Source organism: Engraulis encrasicolus, chromosome 19 (genome assembly GCF_034702125.1).
Source record: "Engraulis encrasicolus isolate BLACKSEA-1 chromosome 19, IST_EnEncr_1.0, whole genome shotgun sequence".
Taxonomy (NCBI): Eukaryota; Metazoa; Chordata; class Actinopteri; order Clupeiformes; family Engraulidae; genus Engraulis; species Engraulis encrasicolus.
Window position 1 is genome coordinate 29803063 of NC_085875.1, and position 17457 is coordinate 29820519.

A 17457-nucleotide genomic window follows, 5' to 3' on the forward strand; every position below is an offset into this window, starting at 1 on the left:
CACCTCAACTTGTCCTCCTCTCCTCCTCTTTCTCCTCCTCCTCTTTCTCCTGCTCCTCTTTCTCCTGCTCCTCCCCTCCTCCACCTCCTCCTCCTCCTCCCAGTGCTCCTGTGTGCTGGTAGACGCACCTGCTGTGTGAAGACACCTGTGTACGTGTAGTAAGAACCCTCCCCGAGGGACTTGCTCTCACGTCTGTCTGAGTGGTTTGTTGTGATGAAAAGGTGTCACACATTAGGTGTGTGTGTGTGTGTGTGTGGGAGTCTGTCGGTGTGTGTCTGCCGGTGTGTGTTTCAGTGTCTTTTTTTAAACCCAGCTCCAGTCCAGCTCCAACCCAGCTCCAGTCCCCAGTAGAGGCACTGGGCGAGGGCCACAATTAAGGAGGATGGAGGCACACACAGCTGAAGGCTGGGAAGGGAATGTCTCTTGTCTCTTACTGATTGGTGTCTGTGAAGGGGGACAGCAGAGGGGCTCGGAGATTGGAGATAGGAGATCTGAGGAGCTGTAGAGGGGAGAGAGGAGGTGGTGTCTTGGAGAAGGGAGAGAGGAGGCGGTGTCTAGCTGAGGAGGAGAGAGAGGAGGTGGTGTCTAGCTGAGGAGGAGAGAGAGGAGGTGGTGTCTAGCTGAGGAGGAGAGAGAGAGGTGGTGGTGTCTAGCTGAGGAGGAGAGAGGAGGTGGTGGTGTCTAGCTGAGGAGGAGAGAGGAGGTGTAGAGGTGGAGAGAGGAGGTGGTGTCTAGCTGAGGAGGAGAGAAAGGAGGTGGTGGTGTCTAGCTGAGGAGGAGAGAGAGAGGTGGTGGTGGTGACTTTGGGAGGGGAGAGAGGTGGTGGTGGTGTGTTGGGGAGGGGTGGGGTTGGTTGCTGTGGACAGTTGGGTGTTGCTGGGGAGGATGGACAGGTTTCCTTTTACCTTTAGACAGACAGACAGACAGACAGACAGACAGACAGACAGACAGACGGACAGACAGATACACACACATACAGAGAGACGGACAGACAGACAGACAGACAGACAGACAGACAGACAGACAGACAGACAGACAGACAGACAGACAGACAGACAGACAGACAGACAGACACACACACGCACAAGGCAAGGCAAGGCAAGGCAAGTTTATTTATATAGCGCATTTCATACACAGGTGCAACTCAATGTGCTTCACAAAGTTAACAAATGTAAATGAAAGGAAAACAGGGAAATGAATTAGAGTAAAAAAAAAACATTTCAAACATTAAGATAAAACATAAGGTAAAAATAATAATAAAATAAAAGATAAATAAACACACACACACACACACACACACACACACACACACACACACACACACACACACACACACACACACACACACACACACACACACACACACACACACAGACGGACAGAAAGATACACACACAGCCTCACACAACCACACACACACACAGCCTTTCATTCTCTGACAGACGTTTTACACACACACACACACACACACACACACACACACACACACACACACACACACACACACACACACACACACACACACACACCACCTTTGACACCCCTCACCCCCCCTCCTCACCCTAGACGCCCCTTATTTTCTCTTCTCTCCTCTGCTGTCCTCTTTCCTCCCCAGGAGAGCTGAGCGCCAGGGTTCTCTCTCCACCTGCATCACCACACACACACACACACACACACACACACACACACACACACACACACACACACACACACACACACACACACACACACACACACACACACACACACACACACACACACACACACACACACACACACAGCCATCTGCTCCTGAGCTCCAGCCACTTAAACAGGCAGCAGCCTCTCAGATCAACTCTGCTCAGCTCCTCTCAGCTCAGATCAGCCTCATCCACCTGCATAACAGCAAACACTCCCAGTGCACCCACGGCAAACATTACTACCACACACCATTACACATACACGTGCACGCACGCACGCACGCACGCACACACACACACACACACACACACACACACACACACACACACACACACACTACCTCTCTCGCATACATCTGCACACACACACACACACCCTCCGTCGCATGCATGCACGCACGCACGCACACACACCCCCCCCTCTATCTCATGTACACACACACACACAGTCTCTCTCGCACACACACGCAGTCTGTCGTACGTACACACACACACACACACACACACACACACACACACACACACACACACACACACACACACACACACACACACACACACACACACACACACACACACACACACACACACACACACCCTCTCTCTCTCAAAAGCACAGAAAATCATCCCCTTGGGCTTATCAGAGTGTTAATATGGACATTTCCACCTCTTTAGGCATGGGCATGGCAAGACTTTCATGACGCGTAATAATAAAACTGCTGAGTGCGCTGGAGTTCAGTTTGCCGTTTCTGTGATTCAGGGGCGGGAGGGATACGGCAGAGGAGGGAGATGATGTTGAGGTTTTTTTTTCGGGTTTTTGCCTCACAGGGGAAAATGCAGACAGTGTTTGCTTATGCTTTTTTTTTCAAGGACGAATCTTATGCTTTAGGCCCCGAAGGCTGTCTGCCTTCTCTCTCTCTTTCTCTCCCGCTCTCTCTCTCCCGCTCTCTCTCTCAATATATCTCTCTCTCTTTCTCTGTCTTGCTCTCTCTCTCTCTTTCTTTTTCTTTCTCTCTCTCCCGCTCTCTCTCTAACCATCTCTTTCCAACCATTTCTCTCTCGCACATTCTCTCTCTCTCTCCCTCTCTCCTAGTCTCTACCCAGCAGCACGGTTGGTCCCATGTCCCATGCTCCTCCAGATTTAGTGTTGCATGGGGCAGAGGGGGGACCTGTGCCGCTCCCAGTCTTAATAAAAGCCCCATAAAGGTGTCCACGGAGGACATGAATCTGTCTCCTGCGCACTGCGTACCACCCTCCTCGCCTCCTCGCCTCCTCGCCTGTGCGTAAAGCCCTGCCCATCTCCACCAGCCTCCTCTGTCATTTCCAGGCCCTATTCATTTTCCCATTCGCCGTCCTCTCCTCCCCATAATAACGACAGCTGGAAACTGTATTGGCTGGCTCTGTCGTAGGGGACGATAATGGCTTGTGGTGTTGGGGGGTAGGGGTAGGGGGCTAACACTATCGAAGCCGCCTATCAAATCATATCTTTCTCGGACTTGGTGGCCTGCCACCATGTCGGGGGTGGGGTGGTGGAGGGTTTATACCAGCCGTGGGACCAGCGGTCACACACCAGTGTCGTATATTGTCTCCAGCGGCCACACACCAGTGTCGTATATTGTCTCTGGGTGATGGCACACAGATGCTCTCTTGTTACCGCTCCTGTCATTACAGCAGCATATCATAATCACGCCATCTGACTTGCCTTAGGTAAAGGTGAATGTTAATTGTTTTGGAATAATTGCCATTTGTCAGGGCAAGTAGGGAGTGGGTATGGGGGCCAGGAGGTCGGGCCTGGGGGAGTTGGTTTGTGATTGGTTGATGGCACATTAAATGTATTTTAAGGGCATGACTGCCAGGGTTGCCAGATGAGGCTGATGATTTCCAGACCCCAAAAATGCACAAAACGCGCCTTGAAGCACTAAATCCCACACAATTCTATTGATTTCTATGGCCAAAAATTGGTTGTTGTTTTTTCCCCCAAAAGTCAATTTTTACCAGCAGACGGCCATCCTAATCAGCCCAATTGGATAGAAAACCACCCAATCTGGCAACACTGATGACTGCTTGTTTCTTTTCATGGGTGTCTGTCCAAACATGTTCTGAGCTGTCACTTGTAATTATGTTAATGCCCTTTGTGTTGCTTTTTAGTAATATTGACATTAGTAATTGGATTTCTTGGAGCCGTATGAAATCGTAGTGCACAGCAAAGTCACTAGTGTGCACAGCTAGTGTTGTGCTTGAAACATTATTATTATGGGTCTGCGCCGTTCCATGAATTTTGCATGCGTGAGCGAGTATTTCCACACACATGCACGCACCATAATCATATGTATCATATGCCGCTGCCTTTAATATAATAATTATAGTAAGTGTACATAATGGCTTAACAAATGAAATCCTGTTATTAAACTAAGGCCATTAAAGTTACACAGAATGCATTAGCTGTTGAATCGTATACTAAATCTCTTTCTCTCTCTCCCTCTCTTTCTCTCTCTCCCTCTCTATCTCTCTCTCTCTCTCTCTATCTCTCTCTCTTTCTCTCTTTCTCTCTCTCTTTCTCTCTCTCTCTCTCTCTCTCTCTCTCTCTCTCTCTCTCTCTCTCTCTAATTTAATTAATTTCAAGGGCATCTTTATTAGCATTACTCATGAAAAAGGTGTTACCAAAGCTGACAATAATATGGTATTAAAACGCAAAACAAACAACCAAGTCAATATATAAAGGATGGGGGGGGGGGTGCAGTAGGCAGTAGAAGTACTTCATTGACAATGGAGATTTCCCTTGCTATATAGATAATTCAGTACGTCCATTAAATTCTCTCTCTCTCCCCCCGTTCCCCTCCTCTCTCTCTCTCTCTCTCTCCAGTGTTGCCGACTGGCCCCTGAGTTCCCCTGAACACCCTGAGCACATGCTGGAGCCCGTGTCTGTGAAGGTGCCTGTGTGGAGCTCCTCGGAGCGCTCTGACCCGCTGTGCGTGTGTGTGGAGGGGGGCCCTGGCGGGGACGCCACCAACCACAGCCACAGCCTCAGCCTCAGCCTCAGCCACAGTCTTCTGAATCTGCACGACAAACAGCAGGCCAGAGACAGCCTCATGTCCGAGCACGAGCACACCCACACCAACACGCACGACCCCGAGGCCGAGGACCACGACCTGGATCTGGACCCCGACTGCTCCTTTGAGCTGTGCCCGCCCCGCTCCATCGCCATCCCATGTGGAGTCGGCGGTGGCATTGGTGCCGGAGATTGCACCTCCTCGTCCTTCGACATCGTCTTCGAGGACTCGGGGTGTCACGATAACCGTGAGGAGGACGAGGATCATGAGGAGGACTCTCATAGGAACCGCCCCGGAGTGGTGAACCAGGGGACGTCCACCTCCACCATACCCAGCGATAAAGCGCCGTCCTCCTCCTCTGCCGCCACGTCTGCTGCTGGGTCAGCCAACCAGCAGCTGCAGCAACACTCGCGCGGCTGCCCCGCGTCCACCTCGCCGCCCCGGCCCTCCTCCCTCGCTCTCAGGCCCTCCACACCCCCCTCAGCAGCAGCCTGCCGGCCCCTGGCCACACCAAAGGTTAGTCACACACACACACACACACGAGCGAAATACTCAATTCTGGTGTGTGGGACGGAGCAAATTGATAGTTACCCTTTGAGTTTACGTAGCACGTAATTGCTTTGATCTCATTCAGGACATTATATCTCTGTTTATTATGTCAAGAACTGCAGTTTCCCAAAGAGATTTTCTTCTACCCAAAAAAATAAAATAAAAAAATTCTTCCCTCGGTCAAACCAAGGGGAAACACATTTTGCGTGTCTATTTACTACCACACTTTACTGCAGCCTGCTCCAGCTGATCAGTGACCTATGACCAGCTTCCCATGGTGCAGCTCACAGGTTGTAAAAAGTTGCATAAAATCTGTAGAAAAAAAGTGTTTTGGTAGCCTTTGTTCCTCATGCAGATTAATGTGTGAGCATGAGTCATTTTTTTCTAGAAGCAGTGACTTCCGAGATTGTGAGATTTTTCTAGTGTTCTCTCTGGTGAATTTATTGGTTTGGGTAGTGTTCTTCTGTATACTACTGCTGACACGTAACAATTGCTGTGCTTCAAAAGGGGAACTTGGAGAGGGGGAAAAATCTAGTTTTGTGATGGCAATTTATTTGGTTTGTGTTGAGTAGATATTTGTTTTATTAACTTTTATTTAACCAAAAGGTCATTTGAGAGTGACTCTTCTTCCAGGGAGTCCTGGCCAAGAGGCAGCAAGTTAGAAGTTACAAAAGAAAAAGACAAAGGACAAAACTAGATGAACAACAACATTTGAACAACAAATCATTTCAAAAGTGCTGTAGCTAAGATTGGGATAGCCAGCCTCATTAAATCAGTCTAGCCAGGTGTTCATGCCAACTACTCAATAAACCAGTAAAATGTTATTGATTCCAATTAGCCCAGCTCTTTAGAGGGTTACAGTACACGCACAGAGGTACAATCAAAACTTTAAAAATGCTTTGTCATTCAATATATTTTCATTCTCTTAACTTTCTACATTATCAATGAATACTGATGACCTCAAACGGTGTGCTGAATAAAAAAAAAAACAATTGAAGCAGAAATTGGTACCTGGGTGGTACCTGAGACAAGAGATGAATTTTAGGTTGACAAATCTGGGAAGTACTATGAGATTCAGCTGTCTTTTTGTTTTACTTCTTGATTCTGTGACTTCCAAGCTCAGCTAATATAGATTTGCTTGTCTTGAAGTAGAGGCTGTCTGGCTGGCACTACACTATAAATGATTGTACAGTATTTGCTCCTGAGGCATTTTCCCCTGCCCACTGTGCTGCTGACCTCTTTTGCTGCTCTGCTAACACAACTCTTATTGTGTGTGTGTGTGTGTGTGTGTGTGTGTGTGTGTGTGTGTGTGTGTGTGTGCGTGTGTGCGTGTGTGCGTGTGTGCGCGTGTGCGCGTGTGCGCGTGTGCGCGTGTGCGCGTGTGCGCGTGTGCGCGTGTGCGCGTGTGCGCGTGTGTGCGTGTGTGTGTGTGTGTGCGTGTGCGTGTGCGTGTGCGTGTGCGCGTGTCTTTGTGTGCGTGTGTGTCTTTGTGGGTGTGCTGTTCTTTCTTTGTGTGTGCGTGCATCTGGGTCTTTGCTTCTTTGCGTCTTTGTGTGAGTCTGTGTCTGTGTGTCTGTGTCTGTGTGTGCGTGTCTGTGTGTGTTTGTGCATACTTTTTTGTGTGTGTGTGTCTGCAGGTCTACCTGTACATCCAGATGCAGCTGTGTCGTAAGGAGAACCTGAAGGACTGGATGGGCCAGCGGGGGGCGCCAGAGCTGCGCGAACACAGCGAGTGCCTCAACATCTTCCTGCAGATCGCAGAGGCCGTCGAGTTTCTACACAGCAAGGGCCTCATGCACAGAGACCTCAAGGTAACACACATACACCACATACACATACACATACACATACACATACACATACACATACACATACACACACACACACACACACACACACACACAACACATACACACGGAGGCACACACAAACCTGTAATATAGCATGGGCAGATTTGTCTTCAAAAGTACAGGTACATATTGGTTCACTCAGGATGTTTCACCCAAGTGAATGAAGAGATGGATTACCATCAACAAATTTCTATGAACTTTTGAAGTAAGAAAGTAGATGAAAAACAAACAAAAAGGGGTCGCTTTGGCACAGCACGCTGAGGGGTGGTTTATGCCTCGAGATCAGCGTCCCTGCGTTGTGTTGCAGTGAGTCGCGCAGTTAACGGAGTGAAGCCCCCCCATCACGCAGGTACTCTGGGGCACCACCCCAAAATTGTGTCTCGACGCAGGGAGTGATGCAGACAGCGACGGCGTGAAGGGCGAAAATAGGTCTCTGATTGGTCCTCTCGACCAGCCTGCTCTGTCCTCGAGTCGAGAACAAGCGCTACTTCCTTGTTCTAACCTTCGTCGGTCTACGGACTGTGAGCTCTTCATTAAATAAGTTGCCCGTGCTTTGTCGTTTCATTTATTTACACGAACCAAAGACAACACGTGCGCTTGCAAGTTACGACGCTGAAGTTATTTGGACAGTTGAACAGTGTTTCCGAGGTCGAGGAAACATTCCGCTTCGTCCTCGACAAATGAGCCACTTATTTGTTCCAAAGTACCACGGTGGCTGCCAGTGCGATCAAACATGCACGTGATATAAAGATTTAATTTTCAAGTTTTAAGTTTCATTTTCATTGTCGTCGAGTCTGTGAAGCTAAAAAACAACCGACACGTCTAGGTTACTCTTTGTATTGAAGGCAGTTTGAGCGTGGAATGACATCGCGCAGACCGTGCTTCAAAAAAGGGCATAAACCAAAATGAACTGCATCATGCCTGCGACAAGCTCACTGTGTGGCACCGGCAGGAAGCATAACCCGCCCTTAAGCCCCCCACATTTGGGCTTGCATGCCCACAGGGACCATGGTTTGAGTCCGGACCGGGGTCATTTAACGGCCCTCCCCCATCTCTCTCTCCCAATCATTTCCTGTCTGTTCTCCACTGTCCTGTAATAATAAAGGCCGGAAGGCCCCAAAAAATACTTAAAAAAAGAAAAACAAACAAACTAAAGTGCAATCTTCCTCTATGTGTCCCTGTAGCCGTCCAACATCTTCTTCACCATGGATGACGTGGTGAAGGTGGGCGATTTCGGCCTGGTGACTGCTATGGACCAGGAAGAGGAGGACCAGGAGGAGATGAGCGCCCTCACGCCCATGCCCGTCTACGCCCGCCACACTGGGCAGGTGGGCACCAAGCTCTACATGAGCCCTGAACAGGTACGAGGCACGCCACACGCCACAATTTAGGTGCTCTCCTATGTTCATTTCTATTTTCAGGGCCAATGTTTTGATTCAGTTTTCTGATCTGCCTAACCTTTGCGAGACATGCCATACTCTTATATTTAGGTAGCCTGATTATCATCCACTTTTTTGACTTTTCTGAAGCTCAGACACGATATTTGTATTGCTCCTGGTCTGACTAGAAGCAACGCTGAAGGTGTTGCGTCACTAGGAGGGTGTGGCCTGACTGCAATTTAGGTGCCCTACTATCTTCAATTCCATTTTGAGGGCCAATATTTGTTTTAGTTTTCTGATCTGCCTAACCTTTGCCAGGGCCCACCTGTACTGTTTGTGACAACGCATTGAATTTCATGCTAATGTCTGTCTAGCCAGTAGCCAACCTGTCTGGTTACCACCAGACCTAATCACAAGTGAGATGAGTCTTTCAGATCGGAAAGATTGTGTAGAACTAAAGGCAGTATGGGAGTTCACAGGCTAGTAGCCAACCAGGCTATTGTTATGCTGTAATAATGTAGTGCATTTCAAAAGTTAAAATCAGTATTGTAAAGGGACGTATGCTTTTTGATCCCACCTCTTATAACTCCCTATTTATGCAAGGTTTACTATGTCTATGAGGTTGTTACGAAAAAAAGTCATTGCAACAGACCTGGCAATAACCTTTACCAGAACACAAACACACAGATAACATTGGCTTTTTTTGATTTATGGTTAACATGTCAGGATTGACACCTGTTTCCTTAACCAGATTTGGGCAGTGTTGCCATTGTCTTTCATTGACCTTTGTGTCACTGACTTTTTTCTTCTTCTTCTTTGTTTCCCGCCTCTCTGCTGTCGTTCACTTCTGTAGTTATCAGGCAACTCGTACTCCCACAAGGTGGATATTTACTCTCTGGGCCTGATCCTGTTTGAGCTGCTCTGCCCGTTCCGCACCCAGATGGAGAGAGTCCGGGTAAGATATTTATACTCACTTCACTTCAAAGCATATACTGTACTCACACCCATACGCACATGTGGTCACTCTGCCTCTCACTCTCTCAGTCTCTCTGCCTCTCTGCCTCTCACTCTCTCTCTCTCTCTCTCTCTCTCTCTCTCTCTCTCTCTCTCTCTCTCTCTCTCTCTCTCTCTCTCTCTCTCTCTGCCTTTCACTCTCTCACTCTCTCAGTCTCACTCTCTCTCTCCCTCGCTCTCTCGCTCTCTCTCTCTCTCTCTCTCTCTCTCTCTCTCTGAAAGACACACACATACAGTAAAGTTCAGACAGCATGCCCATGAACCCAACGTCTCTGATTTTCTGTTGATGTTGACAGTGTTGTTTTCTGTGTTTACTGTTTGTTGTAGACTCTGACGGACGTGAGGTCCCTCCAGTTTCCAGCCTCCTTCACCAAGAATAACGTCGAGGAGGTGAGAACGGACTATTTGTTCTCCAGTTGTTCTCCCTGCCTATTCAAGTCTGTATGTATCATGTGTGTATGCTGCCCCCTATGGATGAGATGGGGGGAAAACATCAATAGTTTTATGATCTCAGGCAGACGTTCACATTACATCAGACCAATCTACCAAGTACGGCACAGTGATTTACTGAGTAGACTTTGCTGTGAGAAGCTCCCCAGAGTGCAGTGTAGACACCCATATTAGAGTTTATGGATCATTTCTCTGATAAATTGTGTTCATTGCTAATGGTTACTGAGGTGTCCGGGTGAACACAGGATATGACTGCTTCTAGTACTCTATTACAGACACTTCTCTTGACAGTAGCCTGGCTATGGCGACTTCAAAGCTCTGTGAGCATGTGGTCTGGCCTGCTCGTGGCGTCACCCCATTTCTCAGAGGGAAATGCAAAGGTCATGTCTAGCTCAAGTCCATATGGGGCAGTCGGCAGTGAGCGGTTAGGGCGTCAGACTTGCATCCCAGAGGTTGCCGGTTTGACTCCCGACCCGCCAGGTTGGTGGGGGGAGTAATCAACCAGTGCTCTCCCCCATCCTCCTCCATGACTGAGGTACCCTGAGCATGGTACTGTCCCACCGCACTGCTCCCCATGGGGCGCCACCCCCTTGCACGGGTGAGGCATAAATGCAATTTCGTTGTGTGCAGTGTGCAGTGTTCACTTGTGTGCTGTGGAGTGCTGTGTCACAATGACAATGGGAGTTGGAGTTTCCCAATGGGCTTTCATAATAACTCCATATGTTACTGGTTGAAAATTGCGCCGTCTCAGTTGGTATGGGCGGGCCCAGGCTAGCAGACAGTGCTTTAGTGCAGTGCTTGTGTCCTCTTTGTGTTTGCCCTCAACGCTTTCACCGCTGCTCTACAAATACAAATATGCCAAAGGGTCACACTTTCCCTCCATATCTAAAGATTTGTGAGTGTGGTGATTCATTCTATGTCCCAAGGTGCTGTAGGCATGACATCATGCCCCGTAATCACGAGTGTGATTGGTTATTGGCGTTGAAGCTGTTGTAATGCCATTTTAATGTTTTTGTCATTGTGTGTGTGTTTGTCTCTCAGGAGGAGATGGTGCGCTCCATGCTATCCCCCAACCCTGCGGCGCGTCCCGAGGCTTCTGACATCACCGAGGCGCCCCTCCTGAACGACTTCGAGCTGCCCTGCCGCATACGCCAGCGCTCACGCACCTACAGCGCCTCCTCAGCAGGACGACCCTCACGATCATCACACTCTTAAAGACATGGACATACACACACACACACACACACACACACACACACACACACACACACACACACACACACACACACACACACACACACAGTGCTTCCTTAAAGACACACACACACACACACACACATACACACACACACACATACACACACACAAAAACGCACACACAGACACATGTACACACACCTACACACATGTACATTTCATTGAGCAGCCCTGGTGGCTGCAATCCCTAAGTCGCTTCACCTGTGCGCACATGACCTGATGGAAAACTGACAAACACCTAAAGACATTATCGTACACATGCACACACACTCATAGTACACATACATACACACACACACACACAAAGACTAAGACCCTTCTTCAGACAGACCGCCTTTGATTGCTGTGGCCCCCCTCTTCTCTGGGGGAAGCTGCGGGGTGTGAAGTCCATATTTCTGCCTGCATGAGGAAAGTCAGGAGACATCTCTCTCTCTCCTGTCTGTCTATCTGTCTGACGATCTCTTCATCCCCCTCTCCTCCTCCATTTTTTTTCTTAGCTTTTTAGAAACTCTCACTCAGCAAATTTATGCTGATACAGATGAACGAGGAACCATTTTTTTCTACTTTTCTCTTTCTTCTTACTGTAAATATTTTGACGACGAACACCCACCTAATCCACACACAGACACAAGCACGCATACTACATGCCATATGCTCACAGAAAACACACGTATGACATGTACACACACACACGCCACAGCTGAGCAGACATGCGAGTCTGTCTGTCTGTCTGTGTGAGGTGTGAGATGCCTTGGAACAGACTGAGATGTATAGGCGGAAGAAGGGAGACGATACCCTGTAGACTGGAAGAGGTGAAGACCTTCTCTCCTTCCCATCAGGACCAGTGAGGAGTGTGCTCTCCGTTCAACTTGGATGGGATGTATGACTGTGTGTGTGTGTGTGTGTGTGTGTGTATGAGCAAGTAAATGATTGTATGTGATTGTGTGTGTGAGAGAGGGAGACGTGCGTTCACCAAACGGAGTGTGTGACCGTGAGGACACACCGTAAAGTTGTAGGAACCGGAGTGTTTATTTGTTTTGTTTTCTTTTTCTTCTTAGAAAATGGAGGCAGTGTAGGAGTTAATCACTATGGTGAGAAGTTTTAATGCCTTCAGACAATGTGTATTCAAGTGATCGGTGTGAGATCGAGAGAGTGTGTGTGTGTGAATGATTGAGTGAGTGAGTGCATGATGGACTGCATTTTTGCATTTGTGGACTGTGTGTGTGTGTGTGTGTGCCTGTGTGTGTGTGCCTGTGTGTGTGTGCCTGTGTGTGTGTGCGTGCGCGCTGATGTAGTGGCATTACTTGGGGATCAGGACCGAAGATCACATCAGCTACCAAATATCAAAGCTGCCCTTAAATTGTGAATAACAGAAAGTAATTACTGTACGTTTTTTTTAATAACCTAGAGCATTCTTTCATGAAGGCAGTTGAAATGTTTTTGCAAACTGCGAAAAAAAAAGAAATCTTATTTTCCTGAGATGTGATTTCTTATCAAAAATGTGTTGACGCTCAGATAACCAGATGAAGTGAGAGCGGTTCACGAACGTGACACCTGCAGATCAGGATGAACTGTGTAAATTAGGTGTTAGAGTGTGTGTGTGTCCACAAACTGTGACCAAGAGCCATGTAAGCCCTGGCAGTACAGAGGTGCGTTTCTCGAAAGCATAGTTGTTAGCCAGTTAGCAACTTGGGTTGTTGTCAATGGGAAATTGCATTGCAAACAACAAAGTAGCTAATATAGTTAGCCAATATGGTTTCGAAAAATGCACCCCAGGCCTCCTGTTTACAGCAGTGTAAATCCCTTCAAAACACACTTATTAACTTAATAATAACCATACTACACACTCACTTCAAACCATCTGTGCTACTTGCTCACGGGACAAAGTGCTCACAAAACCTCACCATACAATAGTATCCTAGAGTATCGAACAAAAAAAAGAAGCAAAAAACAATCACAGTATATCACAGTGTCTCCGCATCTCGCTTTTCTTAAAAATATTTACACACTTCTGACAGTTTATTGAATACCCTTCATATCTTTTGCAAAAGATAACAGTTATGGTTGGGTTTTTTGTTTTGTTTTGTTGGGTTTTCCCCTGCCTGGACTTTTTCAGAGACGGGTTCTTTATAGGATGAAAATGTGTAATTGAAGTTCAAAAGTAGTTCAGCTGATCTCTCTCTGTCCACTTTCCAGATCACGCCAAGACCAGTGCAACGTCCTCAATATATCGGCCTCTCCTCTCCTTAAACTTAACACGATTGTTGTGTCCTTTGGGGCTCCGTTCTTCCGGATTTTTCTCCCCCCTCTCCCCTTTTTTTCTCTATTTCCTTGTAAATATGTTTATTTGTTTCTATTTATGTTTGTTGCAGAAATCAATCCTGTGGGGTTGGTGGTTTATAAATATTAAACAAAAAAAATTATATGAATGTGTTTCAGACACTGGAGCGCATTGGAATATTGTGACTTCTGACAAGTCAGGATTTAATAATAAAAACGTTCTATGACATTTGTACATATCGGTGTATGCTGTCTTCCTTTCATTTAGTTAAGTGGAATGCTTTCATTTCTTGCTCTTACACTTAGGCATAAGTCTTGTGACGTTCACGAACAAGACGATTCTTTTGAACAGCTCCCAGAAGTGAACGATGGGAGCCGCTCTTTTTTTTGTTCATTTTTCATTAATTTTAAGCACATGACCTCAACGCGAGTACTTAAATTTGGGAAAAAGCAGGAGAATAATCAGTTGTTGTTTGGACAAAATTACCTAGAGGTGGAGTCAAAATATTACATTCTAAACACTGAATAAATCATTTTAAAAAGGGCCAAAAGAGCTCTTTGACAGGAATGACCCACTAAGATTCGGATCCCGTCAAAGAGCCATAAATGCCGTCTCTATTACACTTACCTTTAAGCTCACAGCAGGACATTTTTTCACTTCTGTATGCATGGTAATTCTAAAGGCAGATCTAGGAAAGACGTCAGAGGATGAACACAGACTCAAGTTAAGGCCAAGTCTGCTTGCTCCACAGTTTTAATTTGAAATGATTGGCTAGCTGAGAGGCTGATCATAGGCTGGAAAAGTGCAGTTTTTGTGCTATTTTGGTATTGGTTACACGTATGCGGATTTTTTGAAAATGTGGATATTTTTTTGTCAATTTTCGTTTGAACATGACGTGGATAAAAATAATTTATAAAAAAAAAAACGTTGCAACAAGTGTGTTTTAACCCCCTAAATGGGATATTTTTCAAACCAAAGTTTTGAAATTTGCATTCTAAAACTTCAAAAACCAGAAGCAATCAAAAAAATATCTGTAAATTACTTCTTAGTCTCAATGCCATAACATTTAAATGGGCGCAGTTATGAACATACAATGATGTTTAGACGAGATTGTCCAAAAACTTAGCCATCGAGTATAATGTGACATCTGAAGTTCTTTTACTCTGCCTTTAAATTTCACATCAATATACAGTGCTTCAACATTTAACAGAGAAGCAGGGTCTGACCACAATATCTTGTGGCAGACAATATGTATAAATTAATGTGGACAGTAATTAGCCCAAGGGCTCACGTATAATTATCCAAATTGGAATATGTTCTATAAAATGGGAACAACAAATTCAAGGCATGTTTAGCCTATGATTTCTACATAAGGACCAGCACAATACTGCCTTCGCCCCTGCCCTGCGTTGAATTTCACAACCAACTTTCAGGTTTTTCCTTTCCACAGATATGAAAATCAAACACTACACCGATGCCATCAGAATCTGACTGATTGTTCAGTAGCTCCGTCCAGTAAAAAGGTAGTACATGTATTTGATAAAGGTTCAGTTGATCTCACAAGCTTAGTGTGAAAGTCAGGCTTCAGGACGACATATCGCACATGGGAGATACAGTAATGTATATTCGGCAGTGCGGAAGAGAGCCACCTACTGGCCACAAATCTTTTTTTTCCTCAAGCAGATAGTTGAGTAGTCAATGTAATGTCAATGTGCCAGGTTTTTTGGTACCCAAGAAGACCAGGTTCATATTTACACCTAGCAACTCTTTTTTTCTACTTTTGTCAAGCACATTGGATGACAACTGAGTACGATAATGTCCTATATGTACCTAGGCCGATGGATGGATGGATGGATTCATTCATTCATTCATTCATTCCTTACTTCATTCATTACTTCATTCATTCATTCATTCATTCATTCATTCATTCATATATTCATTCATCCATTCATCAGGGCCAACTATCCTCCCCTTTGCTACCAATGTTGTCAGAAGTGCGCTGGTTTGCAGTAAGGCCATTTGGAGGTGATCGATGACCCTAGAGCGACGCAACGGTCAGTGAAGCATTGAATATGGGGAACCCTGTAGAGGAATTATGATGGCCATCGTGTGAGGGACACGCCTAGTAGAGTGTGTGAAAGGTATGGTATGGCTCAGCTTCGCGAAGGGGAAAGCAATGGCATGGAGTTGCCATTACATAGAAATGTGTGTGTGTGTGTGTGTGTGTGTGTGTGTGTGTGTGTGTGTGTGTGTGTGTGTGTGTGTGTGTGTGTGTGTTTTCTTACTACCATGCCAACAAGTCTGGCACCCTGAGAACATGTTTGATACTTCAAAGTCCCAGGGTTTGCCAGGGTGTAACCGTGGACTCACAATTATTGTATGCACATGTGATAAATCACTGGAACACTTTTTTTTCTGTGGACACACTTTGTAATTTTTGGTGTGTGTGTGTGTGTGTGTGTGTGTGTGTGTGTGTGTGTGTGTGTGTGTGTGTGTGTGTGTGTGTGTGTGTGTGTGTGTGTGTGTGTGTGTGTGTGTGTGTGTGTGAATATGAGAGAGAGAGAGAGAGAGAGAGAGTGAGAGGGACCTGCCTTGGGCTGAATATATGTAGAGTGAGCTATATATGGCTAATATATGTGTAAGGATGTGTGTAATGTCTTTTGTGTAATGTCGTCTGTATTTATGTGTGTATGTATGCTACTTGACACCTTAATTTCCCCCTGGGATCAATAAATGATACTCTACTCTACTCTACTCTTCTGAATCAGTGTTTGGATCAAAGGGTTGCAGGTTCAAAACCCAATCTAAACAACAGGAAAAATGTGTATCCCTGCTGCAACTGTACACCTTCATTCCTGGCTACGTAGAGTACCCTTGAGCAAGGCAGCGAACCCCACATTGATTCAGGGACTGTAACCAATACCCTGTAATAACTAAGTTGCTTTGGATAAAAGTGTCAGTTAAGTTACTGCATTTGTGGTGTATGATGACACTGCAAACAGGGCAACTCGGGAGTTGTTACATGAAGTACTTCCACATCCTCCCTTGGCGTAGGCTGCTGTATATACACTTTCAAGGTTAGAGGCGATTCTGGGCTCTGTTGAGACCCTAATCATTCACAATAGTGAGAAGATCCGTGTTGCTGCCACTTACTGTACAATCTGTGTAATCCTAGGAGCCCCAGCCAGCCTGCCTGCCTGTGTTCCCTCTATGCATGCTTGTGCATGTTTGTGCTCTGACCAGTGGTATGTTTCAGCCAGGGGCGTAGCAGCAAATGGTGGGCCCTACAATCAGCTACAATGGACCCCCCCCCAGCCATATGTCTACATAAATCACTCACAGTGTGGGCCCCCTGGTGACTCAGTCACACTTTCCCCCCCTGTGCGACACCCCTTGTGTCAGCTGAAGATTAAAAAGAACCCATTTGCAGTATATAGATGCTGTGTGATTCGAGGAAATGTCAAGATAGAGCTCTTAAGTCTGCCAAATGTAATGCGCGTGCGCACACGCGCACACACACACACGCTCATACACACACACACACACACACACACACACACACACACACACACACACACACACACACCGTCTGAAGATGCACACTGGAGTTGCCTTCCTGTCCTCGTGGAGTCTCATGCTCACGTGTTTGATGGGGTGATTTTGTGTGCTGTGGTGTGCTCTCCTATTGCAAAAACTGAAATTATCATCTTTCATTCATGCACAGACGTACATGTAGCGTACTGAATGCATAGATAGGCCTGTAGGCCTACTGCACAGTCTGTTCACTTGTGTATTTTAACTTTCTATACGCGAGAGGGCGCTGTCAATCCATAAACGATAATGAACTAATAACGCCAATCGACTTCAATTTAGTCTTAACAGCGCTTCAGGATTTATTGTCGTTGATTGCAATAGATGGAAAATAAACAAACTGCATTTATTTGGAGA

The 17457-nt window shown here is 46.3% G+C and overlaps 1 protein-coding gene across 1 annotated transcript in view; it reads left to right on the top strand.

Annotated features, from left to right (window-relative positions):
• eif2ak3 (eukaryotic translation initiation factor 2-alpha kinase 3) overlaps positions 1 to 13747 on the top strand; it is a 65342-nt gene extending 51595 nt beyond the window's left edge. Inside the window, exons 13-18 of the mRNA XM_063184073.1 lie at positions 4543 to 5245; positions 6916 to 7089; positions 8313 to 8489; positions 9361 to 9462; positions 9849 to 9911; positions 11013 to 13747. Coding sequence (XP_063040143.1) covers positions 4543 to 5245; positions 6916 to 7089; positions 8313 to 8489; positions 9361 to 9462; positions 9849 to 9911; positions 11013 to 11186 — 1393 coding nt within the window. The 3' untranslated portion in view covers positions 11187 to 13747. The remainder of the gene's footprint in view (positions 1 to 4542; positions 5246 to 6915; positions 7090 to 8312; positions 8490 to 9360; positions 9463 to 9848; positions 9912 to 11012) is intronic.
• Positions 13748 to 17457: the final 3710 nt, after the last annotated feature.